General features: G+C 40.9%; 1 protein-coding gene across 1 annotated transcript in view; it reads left to right on the top strand.

Moving 5' to 3' along the window:
- The window catches only part of LOC136833478 (ubiquitin carboxyl-terminal hydrolase 9X-like), a 525953-nt gene that overhangs the window by 44972 nt on the left and 453375 nt on the right, over positions 1-27606 (top strand). Inside the window, 6 exon segments of the mRNA XM_067095694.1 lie at positions 11612-11798; positions 11935-12047; positions 18357-18469; positions 18762-19038; positions 19251-19435; positions 19582-19720. Of these exon segments, the coding sequence (XP_066951795.1) occupies positions 11612-11798; positions 11935-12047; positions 18357-18469; positions 18762-19038; positions 19251-19435; positions 19582-19720 (1014 nt within the window).

Genomic DNA, 27606 nt, shown 5'->3' on the forward strand with positions numbered 1-27606 from the left:
TGTTTCTCATCTTCTAGTGAGTCACCCACTTCCTCCCAGTCGTCCGACACTTCCAACCACTTCATGGTACATCATTGTTTCTGGTCTCAGATATGATACAGGTCAACCATCACTAATCCAGAAATTGTTAATCTGGTTCCATTACTAATCTGGGACTAATTTTGGCTAGTGCAATTTCAAATTTTGCAGGTCATTGCACCAACCTGCTACTACTGTTTGGTGGAACTACTTGTGTGCATACATACGTTCCCTATGTGCATGATTGCGTTTATTTTTGGGTAGTAAAAAATGTGCAAATTCAGTAAAAATATAAATGAGAATAGCATTAAATATAAATAAGAAAATCATGAGCGTAACAACATGAAACAAAAGCTGTAGTAAGTTCTCCAATGCCAGCAAATGAGTTTGTGCATAAGTATGTACCATAATTACAGGATTTTGTTTATCTTTTGCATTGTAAAAGTAGAAAGTATAGTAAAAATACAAATGAGAATAATGTAAGATATAATTATTAAAAATACTAAATGTCGTAAGACGAACAAAGCAAGCTGTAGCAAGTTGTCCTACATCAGAGATTGAGATTGTTTGTTCATACATACTATGCACATGATTCCATTTTACCTTTTGGGTTTTAAAAATAAAAAATTAGAAAATACGGTAAAAGCATAAATGAGAAAAGCATAAAATATAATTTAAAAAATCATAAGTGTAACAACACAAACCAAACCAAGCTGTAGCAAGTTCTTCGATCCCAGCTAATGAGTTAGTGCATATGTACGTATGTTAGGCACATGATTGTGTTTATCTCTTGGGTTGTAAAAATTGAAAAATGAGAAAGTACAGTAAAAGTATAAATGAAAATAGTATAAAATATATAAAAATACAAGATGAAGAAAAAGTGAATCCTGATAGTCCTTCACCTAACATGTAAATGTGCTTGGTTGGAAATACCAGCCCTTCACCTTGGAAGCGGCAGTGATGAACTTTCTTGTGTGAGTCAACAGAATTACCTGTACTATTCATTTTTAAACATCTAACTTACCTGGTAGTTATATATATAGCTTAAGTCCCTGACGTCACGACAGAATTTCAAAAACTCGCGGCAATCGCCGATCGGTAGTCAGGTGAACCACCTGTGCGCCCTCTACCCAGGTACCTGGAACCATTCCAACTATTCCTCAGATCTTCCCTGCCGCTGTGTCGGTAACATCGATGGAATTTCGCTCGTAGTCTGTGTTTTTTCGCAACTTATTTTGGTGAAGTACACTTTGGCTTGGCTTTCGCTTGTTCGCTTTTGGATTTTCTTATAACATATCTGACTTCATCGAGTGTGAAAATGTGTGTGTGGGGATGCAAGCGGCTTGCTAAAGTCTCCTTGGATCCCCACTTAGTATGTCTGAAGAACGGGAATGGAAGACCGGCTCAGAAGAGCCAAGAGTACTGTTTCTCACTCTTCTAGATGTAACCAGGGAATAGTTAATTCTTTTCCCCTTGCTAACTATCCTATTGATCCTTCTCCCGTAGTGGTAGTCTCTGAACCCTCTACTGAAACAGGTAAGGACCTAATACTTAATGATTTGTTGGCTGCCATTCAGACCCTGGCCCAACAGGTAAAATCCCTCTCAGAAGACAGGGATAATATGTGATCGACAATAATAGATCTAAAGAATACAAGTGTTAATATGTTGTTAGTGCAAGTGCAGTGGAGGTGCGACCGCTCGGTCCTGTTGTGCTCCTAGTCTAGACCTCTTCCAAGCTCACCAACCCCTGTGAGAAGGAAAGTCGACAGACGAAGGGAGGCAAGAGGCTTTAGCTACCAAGCAGTCGTCCCCTCGAGCGTACCTGTTGACGTTTCCCAGGACGCTCACCCTCGCCATAGGAAAGGCGAGGTTAAAGTGTTTTTTCGTCCACCGGTTGCTGTACGTCAACCGGAGGAAGCTTTTGACCGATGTCGCACAGGCGGCCAGTTCTTAAGTAACCTCTAGGTTTGACGGGACAGCGAAAGTGAGAAGCTGGACGCCAGGACGTCGAGCGTTGAGAAGTTGGACGCCAGGACGTCAGACGTAGAGAAGCTGGACGCCAGGACGTCAAGTGTCGAGAAGTTAGACGCCAGGACGTCAGGCGTCATGAAGCTGGACGCCAAGACATTAAGCTTCAAGAAAATGGACGCCAACACGCCACTGGACGCCAGGACGCCAGGCGTCAAGATGATATTTTGAAAGACGTCGCTACTTCCGTCTTCGGAAAATCGGAAGAAGAGAATGATAATATCCCGCATTCTTCTGTGAATCCTATTGTAGAGATTTCTGACGAAGACAATATAAAAGGCCATCAGCTTTTATCAGACTTGAAAAGGTTTATGAAGCTATTTTCGGAAATTTTTCCAGAGAAATTTATCCTGACTGCTCCTCGTTCCCGCCTTCAGAATTTACTCTTGTGAAGGCGTCTAAGAGGCAGAATTTACTAAGAATGGATACTTTCGAAGGAGAAACAATGAAAGACAGCCTTTGTTTTCCTCCAACCAAACTAGCTCAAGGTCTAGCGTTTAGTATCAAACTGGAGAATCGTTTGGCCTTGAAATACCTGCCCTTCCCAGGAACCTTCTCGAATCTTGTTGACTCTTCTCGAAAGTGGCCATGGGGGAAAATGAAGTTGTTGGTCGATATCAGAATTGGACCACCCCCTCAAAAGAATTTGGAGATTTAGGAAGGAAGATGGAATTATTCAACACGACTGACACTGAAGAACTCATATATCTGATGTCGTGTATGGATAAAGGAATCGGAGATAGTTCCAACGAATCAACTGCACCTTTCTCAGCGGGAATCCTGAAGAAAAGGGCCCAGCTTTGCTTTTTCCTGGCTAATGGGGTCACGTCCAATCAAAATCAGAACTGATTTATACCCCTTTTTTTCCTCTCACCTCTTCTCTCAAGATTTGGTAAAGAGGCCTTTTCATCTTTGGCCCAGAAAACCACGTAAGATTTAATATCTAAAACAGCAGGAAAAGTCCTACCTACGACTTTCATCGCTAAAAAGGGTAAGGCTGAGATTCCTGTGTTTCAGGTATCTCAGCTCTTTCGTGGTCGGCCCTCCGATAGAGGTTCCTCTAGGGCGGGTAGATGAATGGCAACGAGAAGAGGCTCTACACAGGGAAGAATGAGGACCTGCCTTTCTTCTCCTGCAGACTGCGGTAGGAGCCAGACTGTCCAGCCTGAGTAGGCCCCCTCTAGTAACAAGACAATTCGACCTTTCTGCCAAATGCAACGACAGAACCAAGGCAAAGGCTCTACATGGCAACAAGTGTCTATGATGTTGCTAAAGGAGACCAGACAGAGAGTTCAGGATCCAATTCCCAGGATTCTACATTCGGTTATTCCTGATCCCCAAATGATTGGGGGTTAGAGACCGGTGCTAGGCGGATTGCACTCAACTTTTTGTGCAATAAACAAAGGTCGCTATGGAAACGACAAAATCGGTTCAAGCAGCGGTCAGACAGCATGACTGGATGGCCTCACTGGACCTCCAGGATGCGTATTTTCACATCACCATGCACCCGAACTCCAAGAATTTTCTGAAGTTCGTCCACGGGAAAGGTTTTCCAGTTTCGGTCTCTCTGTTTTCGACCTAAACAGACAGGGCTGACGTCTGGCTCTGGAGCCGAGACCTCTCAAGAGCAAGTTACCCAATATTGAGGGACGTCATGATAAGACTTCATAGACTACAGATTGTAGCCACTGGAGCAGCCCGGAGCTCTTCCCTTCCAGCCCCAAGGGTAGCTCTCCTACTAAGAACAAACGTAGACAGCTCTGTTCAGTCAGGATACCAGGCTGCAAGAGCGTGGCGGACACTGTGCTGCCTTCCGTACATCCTCCTCTTCCTCCTTCGGATTGGTACTCGTCTGCTGAACCCCCTCCACGGTCCATTATTGACGATGAGGAGGAAATAATTGCTGTAGTTGAGGCTTCCCCAGCCTGTTCCCAACAGCAGGAAGCCCCGCATATAGCTTTACTACAAAATATGCAGCAGACTTTGTCTTCCCTGGTGCAAGCGTGACAACCAGGCAAAGAGAAGAAGGATAATAGACGTCCAACTAAAGCTTCTAGACGTCCAGAAGTTTAAGACGCTGAACGTAGTGAATGAAACTCTAGACGCTGGATGCAGTGGCGTCAAGCGTCTAGGAGTGAAACACCATGGCGACAAGCGTCAATGAACCCAAGGCGTCAGCGTCAAGGCATTGGACATCAGGGCGTCAGGCTTCAAGATATTGGAAGCCAAGGCGTGGAGTTAGCTCAGGGCGCAAGATGAACTGGCATCAGCGTCTAACAAAGAATTAGGTCTACTGATAAACAGATAGAAATCTCAGCTGATCCCATCCCAAGAGGTTCTATACCTTAGGATGAAGATTCAGAGTCAGGATTTTCAGGCTTTTCCCTTTATTGCAAAGACAGGACAAGCCTTAAGAAAATTTCAGAACTTTATAAAGAGACAGTCATGCTTGGCAAAGGAATAGATGAGTCTGCTGGGAACCCCTTCCTCGCTGGAACGGTTTGTCTCATTTGAGAGGTTAATTCTATGCCCGTTACAGTTTCATCTAAATCGGAACTGGGACAAGGAAATAGAACTGGAGACCAAGTGCATCCCCATTTTGGAACCAATAAGACCGTATTTATAGTGGTGGAACGTCCCGTCAAGCTCCAGGAGGTCCCTTCTCTATTATTAGAGGAACCCAGACCTAGTGTTGTTATCCGATAGCGTCGGACTCAGTATAGGAGCAACACGAGGGAAATAAAAAGTCTCGGGCTCCTGTGCCAGAGAGCAGGAGAAGTTAAACATCAATTAGAAGGAACTAACTACAATCCTTCTAGCTCTCAGGGAGTTCGAACATAGTGGGGAACAGAGAGGTGCAGGTCAACATCGACAACACGGCAGCGTTGGCCTACATCAGCAAACAAGGGGGCACTCACTCCAGGTCTCTATATGAGACAACAAGAGAACCTCTTCTTTGGGCAAAGGAGGAGAATGTAAAACTAGTAACCCACTCTATCCAAGGGGAGAAAAAATGTGAGGGCAGACATTCTGAGCAGGAAATAAAGTCCTCTCAACAGAATGAACGCTACATCAGGACTTTGGGGACGTCCTTGCATAGATCTTTTTCGCCACAGCGCAAACGAAAGAGGCTGGAAACTTACTGCTCTCCAGTACCAGATCCCAGGGCTATATATACATAGACACGTTCCTGGTGGACTGGCCCAACTTGGACGTGTATGCATTTCCCTCTTTCAAGATAATACACAGGGTACTGAAAAAATTTGTGTCACATGAGAGGACCGGAATGACCCTTGTGGCCCCTTACTGAACGACAAGAGATTGGTTCTCAGAGGTACTAGAATGGATGGTGGACATCCCGAGTAGCCTACCTCAGAGAGTAGATCTACTCAAACAACCCCACTTGGAAAGATATTACCAAAACCTACAAGCGCTACTAGTAACTGCCTTGGGACTATCGGAAAAACTCACAAGAGCCAGAAGTTTTTGAAGGAGACAGCTGGCGCTATCGCAAATCAAGGAGGTTATCCACCATGAAGGTATACCAATCCAAGTGGGAGGTATTTAGAGGATGGTGCAAGGACAACCATGTGTCCTCTTCCAATATTTCTATAACCCAAATTTGTATATAAAGAACTCACCAGCATGGAACCTAGACGTGGTCCTGAGGTTCCTCATGGGAGTAGGTTCGATCCCTTGCAGAGGACATCTTTAAAGGACCTCACCATGAAAACTCTTTTCTTGGTCAGTTTGGCACAGCAAAAGAGTTAGTGAGATACATGCTCTCAGCAAGAATATAGATTTTATGCAAGGCAAGGCAATCTGCTCACTGCAACTAGGCTTCCTTGCAAATAATGAATACTCGTCACAACCCTGGCCCAGAACGTTCGAGATTCCGAACCTAACGGACATAACAGGGGAGGAGAGAGAGAGAGTCCTGTTCCCGGTAAGGGCTCTAAGGCTCTACCTGGATAGGACAAAGGACTTAAGAAGGAATTCAGAAGGGCTTTGGTGCTCAGTTAAAAAAAAAGCTCTCTGTATAGATGTCGAAGAATGCTCTGTTTTATTTTATCAGACAGTTGATAAAAGAAGCACATATGGAATGTAGAGAGATAGACTACAAGATTCTGAAAGTAAAAGACGACGAGGTCAGGGCAGTAGCAACCTCTGTAGCTCTTAAACAGAACAGGTCCCTGCAGAGTATCTTGGACACGACCTTCTGGAGAAGCAAGTTAGTATTTGCCTCTCACTATCTAAAACAAGTCCAGACATTATCGAAGATTGCTATACGCTGTGCCCGTTTATAGCATCTAATTCAGTAATGGGAGAGGGAATACCCTACAATCCCATAAACCAATACCTTTTTCTTACCTTGGAATTGAGAATTTTTATGGTTGTTTGTGAAGACTGACGCAGTCTTCCGCAATCATTGGGATGAAAGTTCTTGGTAGAGTCCAGAACAAGGGTATTGAGAGGAGGTCTAGTCACATAGAGGTTATACACCGGTTGACAGCCCCTAGAGATTTTCAGCCCCCTGGGTGGATCGCTGGATCTCTTAAGGAATGCAGACATAATGAGGGGGAGTTCATTGAAGTCAGCTTCCTTAATCCAATCCCATAAAACAATACCCTTTGTTCTTGCCTTGGAATGGTTGAAATTTGATGGTTGTTTGTGAAGATTGAACGCAGTCTTCCACAATCATTGATTTTAGGGGCATTATAGGTTGTCTGTCACATAGAGGTTGGTACACCAGTTGGCAGCTCCTAGAGGTCTTCAGCCCCCTGAGTGGATCGCTGGACCTCTTAAGGAATGCAGACATAATGAGGGGGAGTTCATTGAACTCAGCTTCCTTAATCCAATTCCATAAAACAATACCCTTTGTTCTTACCTTGGAATGGTTGAAATTTTATGGTTGTTTGTGAAGATTGAACGCAGTCTTCCACAATCATCAATTTTAGTCAAATGATCATTTTTGTTCCTTGGTGGCGCCCGGAACAAGGGTATTATAGGTTCTCTGTCACATAGAGGTTGGTACACCGGTTGGCAGCTCCTAGAGGTCTTCAGCCCCCTGAGTGGATCGCTGGACCTCTTAAGGAAAGCAGACAAAATGAGGGAGTTCATTGAAGTCAGCTTCTTTAATCCAGGTAAGGACCTTAAGTTGGTTTATTAAACCTTAAGCAAATTCCAACGATGTTTGCTGTCTCTGACCCTCCACCAAAGGTGTCAATCAGCTATATATATAACTACCAGGTAAGTTAGATGTTTAAAAATGATATTTTCATAATAAAATAAATTTTTGAACATACTTACCTGGTAGTTATATACAATTAAATTCCCACCCTCCTCCCCTCTAGAGACTAGGGCATGGAAGATCTGAGGAATAGTTGGAATGGTTCCAGGTACCTGGGTAGAGGCGCACAGGTGGTTCACCTGACTACCGATCGGCGATTGCCGCGAGTTTTTGAAATTCTGCCGTGACGTCAGGGACTTAAGCTATATATATAACTACCAGGTAAGTATGTTCAAAAATTTATTTTATTATGAAAATATCATTTTGCTTGTGCTTCATTAAAATCTTACTTGATTTTCATTTAATATTTCTTTCTTCCTTATTAACCAACTTTTACTGATTTACAGGGTATTTTAAAGGTAGGATAAGGTGATTAGTGGTTGGTTAAGTGTGTTCTAAACTGACCAGTCTGTAATCCAGGAAAATCACTAATCTGGTGCCCAGCAGGTCCCAGTGATGCTGGATCAGTGATGGTCAACCTGTACCATCTCAGGCAACTCATGTGTCACTGTGTCAGTCCAAAGATTTGCTGGTTTTTGCCACCCTGGTTCTTCCTTTAGACTAGACAGATTTTGACCATGATTCAGGGGATTCTCCATTGGATTGCAGTGCTTGATAGATTGTTCTTGCCAATCGGTGCTCTGTTTTGTGAGGTTCTACCTTGGCTCCTGTTCGGTTGTGTAAGAAGTTATCTGATTCTGTTAAGGTATGTTTTGAGACAATCTTGAATGTACTATCCCATAAAGCAGGTTATTAGAATGTGATTTAGTTTCCAGTTTTATGAAGCTGCATAGAGCTGCATGTTATGACAGGTACAATGCCAGATCTTTGTTCTGATCTTGTTAAAGAAGCAAGTTTGTAAAAGTTGTTTAACCCAATAAAGCACAGACCAGAAAAGTTCTTTGACCTAATAGCGAGACAGAAGAGCTTACAAAGTTGGTATATCATTCGATTAAAGGAATTTCTTTTGCAGAAATTGCTTTTACCACCTTAGATCATTTACTTCACCAGGTAAGCAAAAAAAGAGATAGGGATTGATTGATTGATTGATGAGATATTGTAGTATTTACCTTGCCTTGGTAGAGCTATTTTTGATGCTTTTTGAGAATCTCTCTTGTTTTTACCAGCTTAGTTTTAAAGGAACGAAAAGAGTTTTGTTCATATCGTATAAAGTGGTCACAGATAACGTGACTAGGGATTTCTTAAGAGGTTCTTTGAATTCTTCCTTCAAACATCCAGCTTCAAGTAAGCCTTTTGGAGGTGATGAAGACTCTTGTTCTAAGGGAAAAGATCACATTTTTGAGCCATCCAGGTCCAGTAGGAGGCTGTCAGGAGAGTTTTGGATTGTCCGGCACGGCTTTAGAACAGAATCTTGGGTGTTGGTTCTCATGGAGGGATACGTTGTACTTGATATTGCACTTCCACCCATGTCAGCATCCCTGATTTCCTTCTCTGCATACAGGCAGTCCCCGGTTATCTGGGGTTCCGTTTCTGAGGGTGTGATGATAACCGAAAATCAGCGATTTCGGCGATTTTCGGTTATTGGCGCCTCTATTAGGCATGTATCAGCGCCAATACCCAATCATCGGCGCCGATAAGCAGAAATTGGTGATTTTCTACGCCGAAAATTGCCAATTTTCGTCGCTAGACAAGCCCCATAAAACCAAATCGCTGTTAACCGGGGACTGCCTGTACTGTCATCATGCAGAGTTTTGAGTGTAGCAGATCAGTTAGTTGTCACACAAGGTGATGATCAGGTCAGTTATAGACATGGAGTTGTACAATCACCTTTTTCTCTTGTCCAAGGCCTTGGAGTGCTAGGGACCAATATTGGATATTTACAGTATTAATTGGTTTGTTCATTTGATTACCTTTTCTGTGGAACTGTCCAGTTCAGTCCTTGGAGACATCTGGAAGGTTGTCTGGATGATTTATATTGATCTGAATGTCTCAATCCATCCTCAGTAGAGGAAGTAACTACACTGTCTTTGAAGGGAAGGTCTTCTAATTCAGGCTCTGTGTTTTGGTCTGAGCATGTTGCCACAGTTATTCACTAGTAGTATGGTGCCATTAGTGGGATGGGGTCGCCTGCTAGGAATCCAGCTTCTCTATGTTGACAACTGGTTAGTTCTTGCCAACTCATTTCAGGCATTCGTAAAGGTGAAGGATTGTCCCCCATATGTAGTATTGCTGCTGTACATTCTGATATATCAATAATTGTGCTGCTTTTACAAGCAGAACATCTAATAAGTCAAGATGATCACAGTCTACTCCAACAGTTCAACCTACCTCCCTTACATGAGGCAAGGGGTCACAAAATCTAGATTCGTTCATTCTGCTAGAGAAACTTATTTGGACAGAGTCCAGGAACATCATTCTTCAACCACATTCATTCCAGGGAGGGAAAATGTTTATCGCAGAACCATTTCAGAAGAAAAGGGCAAGTTCTTCCATCAGTATGGTCTTTTCATCAGAAAATCCATCAGAGGTAGTGGAACTTTGGGGAACCTCAAAGATCAATGTGTTTGCAGCTGGCCAGAACTCAAACCTCCCAGTTTGCTGCTGAATTTTCTGTATCATTGTCAGCCAAGACATCATGGAAAGATGCAAGGTGCAGCCCCTTCAGCTTCTGTCAGTGGTTTCTGGTCACCAACAAATGAAATCAAAGCAGGAAGCTGGTTTGGATTCTTGTAGGCAAGCTTTGTTCCATTTCAAGGAAATAAGGATGCAGTTGGCATGGTTTTACAGTTTCTATTTTGAAAACCTTACCATATGTGAAGTATCTTTTATCCTCATTGAAATTTTACACATGTTGCCTATTCACTATCTAGTATAAGTGCAGGATTGGCTGGCCCTCCTTTACTTACACAAGCTTATCAGGGTGAGCTTTTGTTGGGTATTCACTCATGTAGGTATAGGTGGGAATTAGAGAGCTGATAAGGCAGCTAAAGAATTTATAGGATTACATAATCAGGTACTTATAAACCTCTCACACTAATATTAAGTAAATTATTCATTTTTATATAAGGAAGTGGCATATTAGTTGGGACATCATAGTTGGTAATGTAAAGTTGAAGGCTATTTAACCATCGGTTAAGAGAAGGCAGCCATCAACTCATCCAGCTCTGAGGATTAGCATTATTTGAACATGGCTGCGTATAGGACATACACGTGCTACACATAGACTCTTAATGCAAAGTGGAGAAGGGGCCAGGTACCAATCTGCAGCTCCTGTCAAGAAGTTTTAACATGAAAGCATTTTTTAACTGATTGCCCAGTTTTTACCCCAGAAAGGAAAGCTACCTCACTGTGTATGGCAGGTCCATGAGTGAGGTACTTGATAATATTTCTGATGTCAATAAACTAATGTTTTTAAAGAAAAATAAATTTTATTTGAGTATTTAAGTTTTTCTATCAGTTTTACTGCTTTGTTTATTTAATTCTTAATAAAGAGTATATTTTTATAATTTTTTATTTTTAGTTACTTTTGCATGAATTTTAGCTAAAATTATAATATTAGATTTAGACCTTAGTTGCCCCAGTGCTTGCCATGTATTCCTAAAATCTATAATTAGTCAATGTACCTGAAGGATCAAGAATGGCCCTGTAGTTGTCAGCCCTTCATATCAGCAAGATAGAGATGAGAGGGCTGTTATGACCAAATCCAATCTTTTGACTGTAAGTGTCCTGATGGTACCAACAGAAATCATAGAAGGAGTGTCAATTTTCACTGATTGTCCCACCTTGTGGAGAAACAAATCCACAAAGTAGTAAGGTTTACCACAAGTGTTCAATTGCAGAAGCACTCATATTAGTCAAGAGTAAGAGCTTCTAGCACTAATATTAGTCAATTAGTAGATTGTCTTTTTGTCCTGATGTGTGTGGGTAACCTCTGATATAATTGGTGTAGTGAAGAATGAAAGTGGTTTGTGTTTTACCTTGACTAAAGTATTGCTCTGACTGATCTTTAGAAATTTTTCTTTGATTAAAATATATTTTCTAATTTGCATAAGCATAATTAGCTTGACACAGGCATTGAAAGCTTTTGTAAATTTGTGGAGAATATAACTTATCTATGAAAAATGAAGATTTTTGCATCTAGTGGAAATAATTTTAGATAATTCATGACTCATTGGTTTTAGGTTTCTTAGTAATTAGGGTAATTTCAGTTAATGCTAAATTTTTGTATACAAGGAAGCTGTTTTCTCTCTTGGATACTTATATTCCCTGTGGAATATTTTTATCTCACAGATTTAAAAATTATGTTTTTTAGGGTGGTGATGGAGAGGTGTTGGGGGATGGCGAAGGTGAGGAAATAGCAGGGGGAGAGCCAGACTTTCCCTTAGCTGCCCTGGCGAGGTTAGATGAAATGATTCATCGTCAGCGGTGGGTAGTCCCGGTCCTGCCTAAGTGCGAGCTAGAAATTTTACTTGAGGCATCTATTGATTTGTGCACAAGAGGTAAGTTGGGTTACCTAGATATTGTATAAAATCAAGGTTTCTTAGTAAAATTTTGTTTTATTTCATGCATTATGTCAGTTAGTTTTGTTGAGTGTACTCTACTAAAGGCTATTTTTATTGAAAATTTATGTTGCAGGTCTTGATACTAGGAGTGAGGCGTGTCAAAGATTCTTTCGTGAAGGTCTCACAATTTCCTTTACAAAAATCCTTACTGACGAAGCTGTCAACAGTTGGAAGTTTGAAATCCATGTAAGTAATTTGCAGAAAAAAGGATTTTTTAGGAAGCCGCTTACGTAAATGTGTAACCAAGGAGTAAAAGTTCACATAAACAGGGATCTCTCACAAACATTTACATTTCCACACATATAATATGCTGTACCAATTTAATACACAATTAAATTCAATTATTTCAAGATTTGGAAGTGAACATTCATTTTGGCCCTATTCCAAATCAGTGAAAGTGCTTGTTGTGTTATTGGTATTACAATTTATTTCCGTATATGAATTGAGGCAAATTTATTTATTGTAATAAGTTTCATCAATTTTAATAATCTTGGTAAAGTATTGGTTTTATCAGGTAAACATACTGGAAACAAAAACTACAGAATAGAATTTATTTTACAGAAATTTGAGTGGGAAAAAACTGATATTAAATTTAATGCAAAATGAAGGAGGAAACTGTATTGTAAAATAGAAAACGTGCAGAGCCCCCATTACAAGGTAAAATATAACTATTCCCTTAATAGACAGTGTATATTGATGATTCAGATGTGCAAAAAAAAAAAAATTACAGTTGTAAGGTGTACCACGCAAAAAAAAAAAAAACACTATGGTTATATTTAGGGGGATGCTCAGTTTTCTGGAAAGAAAACTGTTTTAGATAAAAACTGAAAATTTTCCCATTGTTTACATATGCTAATTTTAGGGCTAAAAATTTGAATTGTAAAAGTGAAGGAGTTTGATATATGGGATAAATCTCAATATACTATTATAGTTAGTTTGTGCCTTTGCACCATTAGGAAATATCTGAATTCAAAATATAAACAAAATAATGTTTGGCTGACCTGGATGCACTGTCTGTAATCACCTGTTTCCCACCAGGTGGCATTGGAATGCTTATGTTCTTGTCAGAATTCTTCATGCCATGTCCTTGTGAATATGGTTGAATCAGTTGTAAAAATTGTGACTTTCCGAATGATTTTATCTTGTATGGTATTGTGCTTCTTTTCTGTTTTGTACTGTGACATCTACAGCAAGGAGAGAGAGAGAGAGAGAGAGAGAAGTGTTAGGTTCCATAAGAACAAGTTTTGTGTAAACTGAATATAATTGGTTAGGAATAATGGTCACACATTTGTTACCAATAGGGGTAATAAGTGTGATTTTATTTTTTTCTTCATGGTGTGAAAATGTAAGAAATTGTCTGATGACAAAGAATAATTTTGTAGGGTACAAGAAGTTGTGAGAGGCTGACAGATTATGTAGACAATTCATTAGGTCTGACCATAAGCCTTCTCAGTCTTTTCCTTCTGATGTTGCTCCTCTCTAACTCCCTCTGCTTCACCTTATGCTCCCTGTGTGTTTTAGGAGAAAAGTGTAGGTAATGTTGAGGAAGATATTAGTTTATTTCTATTGTCAGTTATGTAATCTGACCAAATATGGGTCAAGATTGCGGTTCGCCCCATAGTAATCGACCTTATCCAGTTTCCCCTGTGGGATAGAATGTGTTGGAGGATCCTTTGTCTGGCTGTAGCCTGCTCTCTGGATTCCCCCACATCAAAAGGTTTTCACCTTTTGCCAGGGAACCAAGGCATATCTCAGGTGGAATTCTGTGCCCTTCTACATCTGTCTGTCAACCATATACTGTCTCTCATTCAATGTGTCCTCCAATGAATTTATTCTTAGAGTTGCATGCTCACATCAGCCGAATCATGCATTATCCTCATCTGGCGAGAGTGACTGTGATGTGTGTGGCAAAATTAAGTTAATTAGGGATTATAGATACAGTGTTCCAGTTGCCTCAATAGTTTCAGAACCACACATCAATACTTAAGTTATTCAATCATTTAGTCTTACTGTGTCATTTATTTTTAATATTTCTGATGTTAACCCCTCCCCTCTTACTCAGTTTCCCCCTCCCCTCGAGTAGGACGCCTTGACGAGGTGAGGGGCTAAGAGACCCTGGCCTTTGGGCCCGGGTCCTGACGAATCATCCTACATAGTTTTTTATTTAAATGGCGTGGACATTTCCACATTCGCAAAATTTTACTGCTTAGGTGAGTCTGAGAAGGGATTGTTTTTTGGAAGGAGTCCGCATTCGAAGCTAATTATGGGGGTTGTGGTGGTTGAGTCGCCAACCGAGATAGTTTGGACCTAAGAGATGGTGATGAGATTTTCCCCATTGCTATCTTGAGGGCGGAACCATTTCTGGGGATCAGCCCATCGGAATTCAGGGGGGGCTGGTTTTTTTGGAGGTGGGACTCCTGGCGTTTGTCCGGAAGCCCACCAGTGCGGTTGGAGTGGGGAGTCAGTCCCCATTAGTGGGGGCAGAACTCCTAACAGGAGGATTGGCTTATACCTGGGCCACTGCAAGCATACTGGTGCTATCCTGAAAGGGTAGGGTATGGGGTGGACTGTTGGGAGTCAACTCTCACTTGTGCCATTGGTGGAGAATGCGAATACCTGACTGATCTACGATACTTTCTTGATATGACCAAGCAGTTTAGGGTAGTTGGATGAACCAGTTTGTGTGTGGTGGTCTGATGTGTGCATGTTTGGCATCTTGGGGTCTCTTCATGGGGTTTGGGAGTGTGTTGGGGTGGGGAAGCTGGGCAGTAGAGCTGCCCCGTTTGCACTTTTTGATACGCTGTCGGGGTCTGTGCGGGGGCTCTTGGGTGTTGGTTGTGTTCCTTTTGGACTTTTGCATGTGGACTGGTTTAAATTTATAGATTTGGCTATTAGTTCTCTCTCCCCTTGATCTGACGACTTAACGGCACTGGCAACGACTTCTGGCATGAACATGGATACGAGCTTGGCTGTTGGACAGAATCAAACGCTGAGACACCAGGGTGTTAACCCTTAAACGCCTACTGGACGTACCATACGTCGACTAAAATTGTCTGTTGGATGTCAAGTGGACGTACCATACGTCGACTAAAAATGGTTTTTTTAAATATTCGCGGAAAAATAATTATAGGCCTAGTTTGCGAAAGGTTTTAAATCACGCGCCCTGAGGGATGCTGGGAGTTCATGGATCAAGCTGTTGTTTTGTTTATAAGCGTCACCCAGACGCGCATGCGCGAATTTCCTCTTTCCCGTACCAGAAAGCATCAGCGGCGCATCGTCGGAGAGCGATTTTTTTACGCATCCGTGTTTTGCAGAACTTTGGCGAGTGTTTGCGTGTTTGTGAGGCAACAGGACGTTTGCAGAGATGTCCCAACGTCGTCAGGACCGTGAAAGGCGCATACTGCCTGGCCGGTAGTGGCGTGTGAGACGAAGTTTTAGACTGGGATGCTGGAGAGGGACCAAGCACCCAAGATGACCCAGCTTCTCAACGCCGTGTTGTGCGGCCACATGTGACTGAAGGGGACCAAGGACCACATCCCGTGCCTTTTACGACCCCTAGGAAGCATCGGGGTGTCCTGAGGGGCATCCGTAAATTTTTGAAAAAAACTTTTTCCTTCGCTGAAAATCCTGGCATTTCTTGAGTCACCTTGTTGTAATTTTTTCACCGTTTTATATTATTTGTTACATAAAGTGTTATACATTAAAATGTGCGCAATTTCATGTAGAATACAACAAAAAATAAATCATTCTTTTAGCTTTTAACAGTTTTGAAATATTTTCATTTAAATCACGATAACTGACAAAATTTTAACATTCGGTCAATTTTGACTCGACGAAATGCTTTAAAAAATGCAATCGTAAACCAAAATTCTTACATTCTAGTAACAATCAATCATTTACCTTTATTCTGCAATAACCGGAAAGTCTCCAGCACAATATTTCGATTTATGGTGAATTTTTGAAAAACTTTTCCTTCGCTCCACAAAAATCCTAGCATTTCTTGAGTCACATTGTCGTAATTTTTCGCGTTTTATATTATTCGTTACATAAAAGTGTTATACATCAAAATGTGTGCAATTTCATGTAGAATACAACAAAAAAATAAATCATGCTTTTTGCTTTTACCATTTTGAAATATTTTCATATAAATAACGATAAATAGAAAAGAATCAACCTTGGTCAACTTTAACTCGATCGAAATGCTCGAAAAAAAACGCAATCGTAAAGCCAAAATTCTTACATTCTAGTAACAGTCAATCCTTTACCTTCATTTTGCAACAAACGGAAAGTCTCCGGCACAATATTTCGATTTATGGTGAATTTTTTTAAAAAACTTTTTCCTTCCATCCGCGCCCGCGAACTCCGCTAAAAATCCTAGCATTTCTTGAGTCACATTGTCTTAATTTTTTTGCTGTTTTATATTATTTGTTACATAAAGTGTTATACATCAAAATGTGTGCAAATTCATGTAGAGTACAGCAAAAAATAAATCATGCTTTTTGCTTTTACCATTTTTGAAATATTTTCATATAAATAACGATAAATAGAAAAGAATCAACCTTCGGTCAACTTTAACTCGATCGAAATGCTCGAGAAACGCAATCGTAAGCCAAAATTCTTACATTCTAGTAACAATCAATCCTTTACCTTCATTTTGCAACAAACGGAAAGTCTCTGGCACAATATTTCCATTTATGGTGAATTTTTGAAAAAACATTTTTTACGTCCGAAGCGTTATTTAATTCATGCATCATTTTGTGATAATATTTTCTCTGTGTTGCTTTGATCGTTTTAAAAGGTTTTGAGTTATATACACTAAATTACGAAAATCATCAGAGAAAATATTATCTTTGTACAATACAACTAAAAAAATTAAATCGAAATATTCATTAGCTTTAACCGTTTTGTTTTACAGCGCAATTTGTATACAATTATATACAAGTTTTTTTTTTTGCTGTCATATATTCCAATATTTATATATGATAATGATATTTTTTTCATTTCTGATGGTTGCATACTAAACTTCAGGCAATGACAAAAAAATGAGCCAAAAATGAACTCTTAATCTTAAAACTAAGCGTGCTGTGATTTTTTGAAAAAATTTTTTCCTCTTGGGCGCTAACTCACCGAAACGCATACGGGAGACGTTTTTGTAAATAGGGCTTCGACGTTAAAGGGTTAATTTAAAAGTTTTTGCTAGAGAATGTTCCCTGTGCAGCTCAGTGGACATGGAACTCGGTGTTACCTTGCTTTGTTTGCAGCACATCAAATTTCGTTTGAGAATGGTAAAGCCCTTAATCGTATCATCACGGCATGGACCATTTTCTCCTGAGCCAAATATAAGAGAATCTTCCTTTCTCTCCTATCTTTAGTTTGTTTGGAAATCAATGAGTTGAGTTTGGGGAGCGTGAAGGTACATATTAGTAAATAGAAGTGTACCTCCATATATGAAGGTCATTATTGTCTTTATTTTTGTGGATTGTCTGTCGGGTGATAGTGCTTACGAGGAATGGTCACACAATGGTCAAGAAGGTTTAGAAGCTTTTTCCCCAGTTAAAAAGCTTTTAGTTTAATTGGCTAAATGGATGGTTTTCAGGCTGCACTAATCCATCATCCTCATTCAGTTTGGTAGTCAGCTAACTTGAACAGTAAATAAGATTTGTCACAAATAATGAAAAATTTTTTGATGTTTAATTATTTGGATACTTATCTACCGTTAAAGTGGAAACCCACCAAGGCCCCCCCCCCACATGTCAGTGGGTGGTAATGTAGAATTCTAACAAGAAAGTAAAGATTCCAATGCCACCTGGTGGGGAGCAGATGAATATAGACAATCCATCTGGGTCAGCCAAGCATTATTCTTTCGTTTATTTTGAATGCCAGTAGCAGCGAACTGCACAAAAAGATGTAAGGAAAGAGAGAATTGTGTGTATGTATGTATGTATGTGTACACTTAATTATGGTTATATTTCAAGAAGCAAATATACTTAAGCAAGAGTATAATTAAGACTAAAATCAAAGTATATTTTAAAAAGGTATCAATTTGCTAAAATTTCATATAAACCTTTAAAAAAATCCATAAATGCATGCACATAAAATAACTTTTAAGAAATATTATGAATCACTGCAGCCAATACAGTAACATTATCGTTTGGATCATATTTATAAACAAGTTTCAAAATTTATTGAGAATTATACTATAAACTTCCTCCATATGAATAAACTGAGACTAACTGTAGTGAGTTGTTTGACACTGAAATAACTAAAATCAGAATGAAAGACTGGTAAACTATTTGCATAAATATTATAAAAATTGCTTGGCGGTGAATTTTCTAGATATGCATTTTTAAAAGAGAAATAATGATTTTTACTAAAGTTTTTAGGTTTGTAATTTTGTATGGATTTTTTCTGGAGCATCTGTAATATTCTGATTTGGATCAACCTGTAATGTGTCAAGGACGATTGTAGATAGTAATTTAACTTTCTATATTTCAGAGATGTATTCTTAAGAATTGTGAAAAGTTGATCGAATTAGTAGTAGTTAAGCTAAATCAGGACTGGTTTCCATTACTTGACCTTCTTGCCATGGTGCTCAACCCTAATTCCAAGTAAGTATAGAATGGAACTTCTGTTATACCCAAGACATAGTTTTCCAGTATTCAAACTAGCAATGTTCATTACTTGGTTTTAAAGGCTCATGGTTGGTTCTCATCCTTCCATCAATAAAAGGGGTAATGAAATAAGGGTGAGAAGTGTTACTTTTTTCAGTAACTTTATAAATGATTGCATTTTTTCTGCCATTTTTTCTGTGTATTGATTTTCATACTTTACTGATGCTGAGTTATATACAGTACATTAATATTCTGTGAATTCTACTGTTTGTCCAATCTTACTTTTCAGGTTCCATACATTTAATGGGGCGCGCCCATCTGATACGTTATCGCAGCCTGATGTAGAAATATTTGCCCGACCACCTGATCCTAGAAATCCCAGAGGGTGGCTTGTGGATTTGATAAATACATTTGGCAAGCATGGGGGCTTCCAGATTCTCCTTGAACGTTTTCAGTCTGGGAAAAATCTTTCGGTTCCAGTTATCTGTGCTCTGCTCCGACCTTTTGGCCTGTGTTATGAAATGCTCACAACATCTACCATAGAGAAATATTTCATGACCATTATAGTGAGTACCACCTGTTATACTATTTGATATATTGCTGAAAGTGTTCATCTTGTTTTTCAGTGACATATTGCATTGATTTTTCATTTCTAGTCATAAGTCTTAGTGGTTAACTTCCTTTGATATATACCAACAAGTTACTGGCAATCACTGTTCCAGAAAATCAGGATAATTGTTTTATTATTAATTAAATTTTTTATTATTTTCTCAACTAGGAAGTAGTACCTGCATTTTTGGAAAATCTTACCGATGAGGAATTGAAAAAAGAAGCCAAAAATGAGGCTAAAAATGATGCGCTCTCTGTAATCATCAAAGCCATTAAGTGCCTGGTGTCTCGAGTGCCCAGTCAGGAAGAGACTGCCAAAAATCTAGAGATATTTAGACTAAAAATGATACTCAGGTAAATGCAGTAAAATTGTTCTAATTACAATGTGCCATAAGATATGTATTTTTTGTAGTGACTGATTATTTCAAATTGGAAAAATTTCTTAATTTAAAATTTGACAATATTTGAAACTTACATTGCCATTGATCTTATTGATGCAGGTTATTACAAATATCTTCCTTTAATGGAAAAATGAATGCCTTGAATGAGGTGAACAAGGTCATCACCAACGTATCTTATTACTCACATCGTCATGGACCTGTAGAAGAGGAGGAGTGGCTCACTGCAGAAAGAATGGCGGTAAGCACAAATTGAATTTTTTAACATTGCAGTATGTGTGACTTTTTCCTTGTAGGCATGGCTACCACATCATCTCTGGGAGAACTGTAATGATGTCTCGAATTTTAAAGGAAGACAAAGGAGAAAACTGGAGTAAGGTTTGGTATAGAAGAATGAACTCTCCTCTTAGTCCACCAGCTACTCTGTTTTATATACAGTAAATCCCCCGTATTAGCTTTCTCACGATTTGCAGACTCACGTATTCGCGGATTTCTCTGTGGAACGTATCTACCCATTGTTAGCGGAAAATTCGCCCACTCGTGGTATTTTTCTTTGAGAAATATTCACTAATTATTATATTTTCATATTTTCATGACTAAATGCACTTTTTGTGATAAAACCATTAAAATACTCGGGTATAGGGCTTTTTAGAGGATTTTTCTTGTGTTTAAACTATCAAAATAGGAAGTTCTAAGTGTTTTTAGAGGGGTTTTAAGTATTCATGGATTTTAGCTATCTCACGGGTTTTTACTGTAACTTAACCAGTAATTACTTAGCTAAGAGTTTCTACTTGACGGCAGCTTGAATTTTGAAAGTTCATGGTAGCTCTACTTTCTTGTTTATGTAGGTGGCTAGCCCCGCCTACTTTTGGGGTAAGAGAGAGGAACAACTCAGCCACAAGCTCAATTTGTTTCTGCCGGCTTAAGACCCAACATGGTGTTAAGATATGCAGCTGAATTTGAATCCTTTGGTTGAGATCTTCCCTGTTGGTGAAGTATTTTTGACCCGGTAGCCTTCGGCATTGATTATTTAGATTGCCTTTCAGTTAAGATCATCATTACGACTAGTTCTCTTTGAGACTTACTGATTTTTTTACTTTACTGCTAGTGACCATGTCAGACTCTAGCTCTTCTAGTTTTTGGTATTGCAGCAAAGGTTGCAATACTCGATTGACTAAAGCTTCCCATGACTCACATATCTTGTTCACTGCATGTAGGGGACAAGTATGTTCTGTTGATTTGACATGCGAGGAGTGTAAAGAGTGGGATGAGAAAAAATGGAAAACTTTAGCTTGTCACCATTTTAAATTAGAGACTGTAAAAGGAAAGCAGTTTCTAGAGCTGAAGTAAAATCTTTAGCTTAGCCAGGGTTCTAATCCGACATCTAGTAATGTTGAGGTGCTTGTTGTCTCTTCTGCTAAATTAATTTCTCCCATTTCCAGCCTCCCTCGAATTCCACTCACTCCGTCTCCTGGCTTCGCACTCGCGATCCAGACCACTACACCAGCCTCGAGCAAAGGTTTGACCAAAAGTTCAGTCTACCTACAAGTTCTGTGGTGCAAATTGGGGAATCTATGCGTTTACTCATGGATAAGTGAAGAGAGAAATTGCTAGTGCACATGCAGTGATAGTGGAGGAGATGGCTGCCCATCCCACTGACTCTCTTAGGCGAAGGTCACTGCCATACTCCCCCAACCCTGGGAGAAGGCATACTGGAGGCCCGAGGGAGGTTGATGAGGTATGCCCACGGGTAGTCGCCCCATCAGTCGCACCTGTTGCGTCCCAGGTTGCGACAAAGGACAGCCACTGGAAAGGCGTCTCGGGGCATACACGATCTTATGGGTTCCAGAGACTTGAGTCCGAGTAAGGGGCGCCAGTGGCGTTTCGTTTCGCGGACGAGTCGTGCCCTCAGAAAAGGCACTCTTCATTCAGGGATCCGTCCCCTCCACTACCCAGCAAAAGGCTTAGAGAGCCACCCTGTAACCCCACCCACCCACCCATCGTGCAGTGCATGGGACAGCCCCGAGTGCTTTTCCCAGTCGGATTGCAATCCAGTGATGCCTGGATTGTCATCTGTGTCTTCTGAGCATGCTTCTCATTTGTCTAAGCATGCCTCTTCTTGAGAGTGCCTGCGCTCTTCTGCTGGTCACTCTTTTTGGGAGCAAGTGCCCAGATGTAGTAGTGACGTAGCACCCGGTATTGGCTGAACGCCCAGTTGTAGCCGAGCGCCCATTGGCGCCAGAGCGATGCAGTGCATCTGATTATCACTCAATTGTGGATAACCCTTTGGTGCCCAATCGCTCTTCTTCAGTCAGGCTTCCAGTTATTTCGGATCGCCAAGCACCAGTCCCTGTTGCTTCAGCTTCTTCATCTAAGCTCTCGGCACCGACTTTGGCTGGTTTAGCCTCTTCTAGCACGTCTGATTGCATGGGCCCACCTGCTAAGAGCTAGATCCTTCGTTGGCCCCTCTTCAAAGACAATTGGGTAACATTTTGGGACTCCTACAGAAGGCTTCTTCTGCACCAGTAGTTACCCCTGAGAATCCTTCGCTTTCCCCTATTTCTTTGGAAGAAGAGGAAATGGACCAGGGGGAAGTTCCATCAGCCTATGTTTTCTTGCTTAGGTATGTACTTCAGAACTAACCAGATTTTTTCGGGCCAGCAGCTCCTGCTTCTCCAGCCCCATCGTTCATGATGAGCAATCAGCCGACAGGTTCAAATAAGCTACCCAAGATAGTTCTCTTGTCTTCTTCTAAGAAGGCCTTGTTGGAAGTAGACAACTGGTTAGCAGAGAAGAGGCATCAAGGTAAGGCGTTCTTCACCATTCTGCCCTCTCGTTTATCTGCCAGAAGACATCGGTCATGCGCTACTGGAGAAGCTCCTTCCTTGGGAGTGGCTGCCTCCTCCCAGGGGGACATCTCCAGTCTTATTGATTCGGCCCAGAGGTCTGCCTTCACTTCTGCCAAAATTGTGTTTTTGGCCATAGAGATTGACCATTTGCTTAAGAACCTTTTTAAGGTTCTTAGCTTCATGAACTGGTCCATCAGAGCTTTAGCTAAGAAGATCTGAGATTTTCCCGATCTTCTGGATGACATTGCAGCAGATTGGCACAGTGTGCGTTCTTGTGCCAACAAGGCCGCCAGGGGCGGTTCTTTTGAAGTGGCCTCGTTGCATGCCATGGGCATACGTAAGAAGAGAGAGCTCTTGGTCTCTTGTGCCGACAAGGGCTCCATGGCATCCCGCAAGTCAGCTCTTCTTTTCTCGCCCCTTGATGGTCTCCACCTGTTTCCCCAAGCAGCAGTAGAAGAAATCTCCCACCTGTACAAGAAGTCGACGCAGGATCTCCTTGCCCAGTAGGCTAGACGTCCTAGGGATTGAGCCACAGCTACCTCCAAGTCCGCTTCTCCCCTTTAGAGGTGGCCGTCAAAGGTCTCAGTCTAGACCGCAAGGTTCGGTTCGCTTTGCCTCGTGAGCGGTCAAAAGATCCTCCTCCAAGCCTGCTGCTCAGAAATGAGGATCCAGTCCTCCTGTGCCCGTAGGGGCCAGACTCCACCTCTTTTGGGAAAGGTGGAAGGAGAAAGGGCCAGAGCAGTGGGTAATCCAAATTTTGAAGGAGGTGTATTGCATACCCTTCAAAGAGAAGCCTCCATTGGCCAAAACTCCTATTGAATTAAGGGCGTACTCTGTTGGATCGGAGAAGTTTTCAGCCCTATCAGAGGAAGTCTCCTCCCTCCTCAAGAAGGGAGCAATAGAGGTAGTGGAAGATGTCGATTCCAAAGGGTTCTACAACTGATTGTTCATGGTCCCCAAGGCCACAGGAGGATGGAGGCCAGTCCTAGACGTGAGTGCCTTGAACATCAAGAAAACAAATTTCCACATGGAGATGACTCAATCCATCCTTACATCCATTCATCAAGGAGACTGGATGATCTCTCTAGACATGAGAGACGCATACTTGCACATTCCCATACATCAAGATTCAAGGAAGTACCTGAGATTTGTCTTCGGGAACTAGGGTTTTCAATTTCAGGCTTTGTGTTTAGGACTATCAACAGCCCCACAAGTTTTTACTCAAGTGCTCGCTTCTGACCAAGTGACTCCACTTGCTAGGAGTCAAGATATCTCTCTACCTGGACGACTGGCTAATTTGCTGTCCCTCAAAAGAGAGGTGCATGAAGGATCTTCAAGAGACTCTATTCTTGACACAGGATCTGAGGTTGTTACTTAATCAGCAAAAATCCCAACTGACTCCTCAACAGATTCTTCGTTTGGGGACAAGGATAGGTACTCACACTTTTTGGGCTTTTTCATCCCCCAGAAGAATAGAAGACTGCCTGACGAAAGTTAACCTTTTCCTTTTGCTCCAAACATGTTCAGCCACTCAATGGATGAGTCTGCTAGGCACTCTGGCATCCATGGAGCAATTCGTGAAGTTGGGAAGGTTAAATATGAGACCGCTTCAGTATTTCCTCAGGGTCAGTTGGGATCGGAAAATAGATCAAGGTGCGTGTGTATTTCCAATAACAAAGGAGATGAAAGAGGACCTGTGGTTGTGTAACTCCGCAGACAGGTTGTTGGAAGGGATGCCTCTCAGTGTTGTGAACCCCGACCTAGAGTTGTTTTCCGATGCGTTGGCTCTGGGTTGGGGAACTCTCCAGGGGGGCAAAGAAATTTCAGGGGTTTGGTCCCAACGGGAGAGAAGCTTGCACATCAACTTGAAAGAGTTGAAAGCGATCTTCCTAGGATTACAGCACTTTGCAGAGGGAGTCAGCAACAAGAAGGTGGTGATCTACATGGACAACACCACAGCGTTGTCATATATGACTTCAGGGAGGACCCATTCGTTCTCCCTCTACGAGGTGGCCAAGGATCTGCTACTTAGGTGGACCAAAACCGAACACAGTTAATAGCTCGGTTCATTCAAGGGAAATGCAGTGTGACTATAATCTCTTAAGTTAACTCATCCCTTGTCACCTGACTGTGAGTCTTCTACATTGTACGAATCAGCACAAGATTTACTTGATCTTTTTCCTGCAAGACTTAATATAGTCCATTCTTCTACTTGTCCTGTATTCTTGTTTATAGCTCTAACTCTGTTTCCCTTTCTGAATTTGGGTATCTCTTCTATTAACTCATCTTCTATTGCCTCACTTTCTTCTTCTATTATCTCACTTTCCCCTTCATCTTCCAGTGTTTCTTCTGCCAAATCTCTTTTTACAGTCTCTTCTGTATCTGCATACCTTCTCCACCCCATTATCATCTCCTTTCCTTCCTGCCCATCTATATTCCCTTCTTTGATGCAAGGGATTCATCCCTCACAGTGTGTGTTTTGTCTATTTTAGATATCTTTTCTTTTTCTGGTGATAGTTTTTGAATCCTAGTAACATGTATTCTAGTTACCTCTCTTAGAAAGTCCCCATGTTTAACCACTTCTGTTTTACCTGATACTCCCACTACCTGAGCAGGTCCTCTCCATTCATTTGCATTTTCTCTCTCGTCTCCCACTACTGCTTCTTCAAATTTATGTTCTCTAGTATTTTTGTTCAAAGCAATTCTTATTTTATGATAATCTTTTTTGATAAACACTTCTCTGGCCATATGCATTGCTTTCTTCCATACCTTTCTCTCTGCCTGCAGGACTTGAACTTTCTTCTCCCATTAAATTTGGCAAAGAAGGGTTTTTCCCAAATATTAATTGGTTAGGGGAGAAACCACCATTATTTGTTAAGCAGTTCCCAGCACTCCTTACCCATCGTAATGCTGTGGACCAATCCACTTCATCATTTTTCATCTTTCTTAAGCATTCTTTGATTATGCCTGCTGTCTTTTCACACAATCCTTTGCTCCATGGAGATTCAGATGCTGTGGCCAGTACTTTAATATTCCACCTTTCTGCCATCCAGTAACAATTCTTCTTCTACCTGCCTCCTCAAAATTGGTATTCTTAAGTGGCCCTGTTTGTCTTCTCTTAGCTTTACTTCTATTTTAACACAGTTCTCTTTTAAATTTATAGTCACCCATTTTACTCATGGTATTCTTACCTATTAACCACGGTACATCACCCTGCAAAATTTGTCTTCAAATAAAACTTTTTGTTTTTCGATATCACTGGTATTTCCATTACTCCTTTTGACTTGTATGATGACTCACCGAAATTAAATACTGTATTAAACTCCTCCTTAGTATCATTCATTCTCCTCAACTATTCATGATTGAAACCCATGACAATGCGTGCTAGTCACAATTCCCCACAAACTGTTAACTTACATCCTGTCTAAAATTGCATCAACCTCTTCCCAAGATTCTTCCTCTATTTTATTAACTTCTATATAAACATTTCTTCTTGTCCAGTTTCTGATTTCTTCTTATTTTGAAAATTCTGAGGCATCTTGTCCTGTTTCTGATTTCGTCTTATTTTGAAAATTCTGAGGACAATCTCTAGCCCAATGCCATTCTGATTTGCACATTGCGCACAGCGTTACTTTCCCTTCTCTATTTATAGGATGTCTTCCATCTCTACCTCAGTTCACTTTTCCCCGATATTTCTGGTTTTACCCCTCCCTTTCCCAGAATTCGCATAACCTTCCGATCCCAACCATTTCCCCGCCTCTTTATTCCCTAATCCTTCCCAGCCCGAGAAGAACCCTGAAAGAGTTCAGAGGTCTGGTTAAACAAATCATTTATAACTAAACTATTCCCTCAAATATTCTTTTCATATCTGCAACACTGTTTTATATTCCAACTTTTCTTGACCACAAGCTGCTAATACCATTTGTTTTTTTATTTTCTGTGAGATTCAATTGTTCTAGTACATGAAAACCTTTTGCTTCCCTTCAAGCATGCTTTTCTCTATCGCCCTACTACACTCTGACTCTGCTTTTAATACCTAATTATAAAATCTCTCATCTTTTCACTAGATTCTCTTTATATTTTAAAATAGTTTTTCATTTTACTGTAATTTTCCATTAACGTATCTTTTAGATACACTTCATCTAGTTAGGGCAGGATTATCTTTGAACCCTCTTTATCCTTAAGTTCATCTCTCTCTGTTCCTCCTGTTACTTCTAAAACTTTTCCTTTTAAGCTCATTCTTATCTCTATCCCCAGATGTTTCACTCCTTCTCCACACACCACAAGCCAATCTTTGACTTGTCCTCTCCATCCTCTATAATCACCCTGTGTCCCGCTAAATCTCGGACAGTCTCTTCTCCATTTCATCTCTCAAAGTTTACCATCAGATCCGTTCATTTTTAACCAACCACTCTTTGCTACCTCTTGTAAGTTTTTCTAGCCTAACCCGTCCAAAAATGCTACAATTATGCGATCCACCCATCTGTTCACATTGTTCTTCTTTTATTATTCAATCCAGCTTACGACTACAGAAACCCACAAAACAGACTTACAACCCAAAATTAACAACCTAACCATCAGAGAGCTCTCTCTACCGTACTACAATCTATTCAACACTCCTGCCTGCATTTGTTTACATTTTGCTCCCTCCCGCCATTTTCATCCTTTTAAACATAATAAAGAATGCTTTGTTTTAAAAACATCTTATAAAATTAAACGTTCTTTTTATACATTTTGTAACACCCATACCGTTTCACTAATGCAGAAAATAAAAATAAAATAATAATGATTAACTTATAAAACTAACATAATCACTCTGGACCGTTGCGTTTTGTTCTGACCTTTGGAAACTGTCGGGGGAGTCGACGCTAGACTTGCTTGCAACGTCCAGAAACCATCGTCTTCCTCTGTTCTGCTCCTTGTTTCCAGACCCGTTAGCTTGGACAACGGATGCAGTGTTGCAGAACTGGTCCAATCTGGACCTGTATGCCTCTCCTTCGTCCGGGATGATCAGCCAGGTGCTCAGGAAATTTCAGTTGCTCCCTTTTGGCTGCAAAAGGAGTGGCTTCCAGAGCTGATCAGACTCCTTGTAGACTTCCCGAGACTTCTTCCGGCCATTCCAAGTCTGCTCAGACAACCCCACTTCAGGAGGTTCCATCAGGGCATATACACTCTGGCCCTGACAGGATTTCGACTATCAGCAGACTTATATGAGCAAAGGGCTTTTCTAGAGTGGTGGCAGAAGCTATCGCTAGGTGCAGACATAAGTCTACTCACA

Source organism: Macrobrachium rosenbergii, chromosome 51, assembly GCF_040412425.1.
Source record: "Macrobrachium rosenbergii isolate ZJJX-2024 chromosome 51, ASM4041242v1, whole genome shotgun sequence".
In the NCBI taxonomy this organism is placed as follows: Eukaryota; Metazoa; Arthropoda; class Malacostraca; order Decapoda; family Palaemonidae; genus Macrobrachium; species Macrobrachium rosenbergii.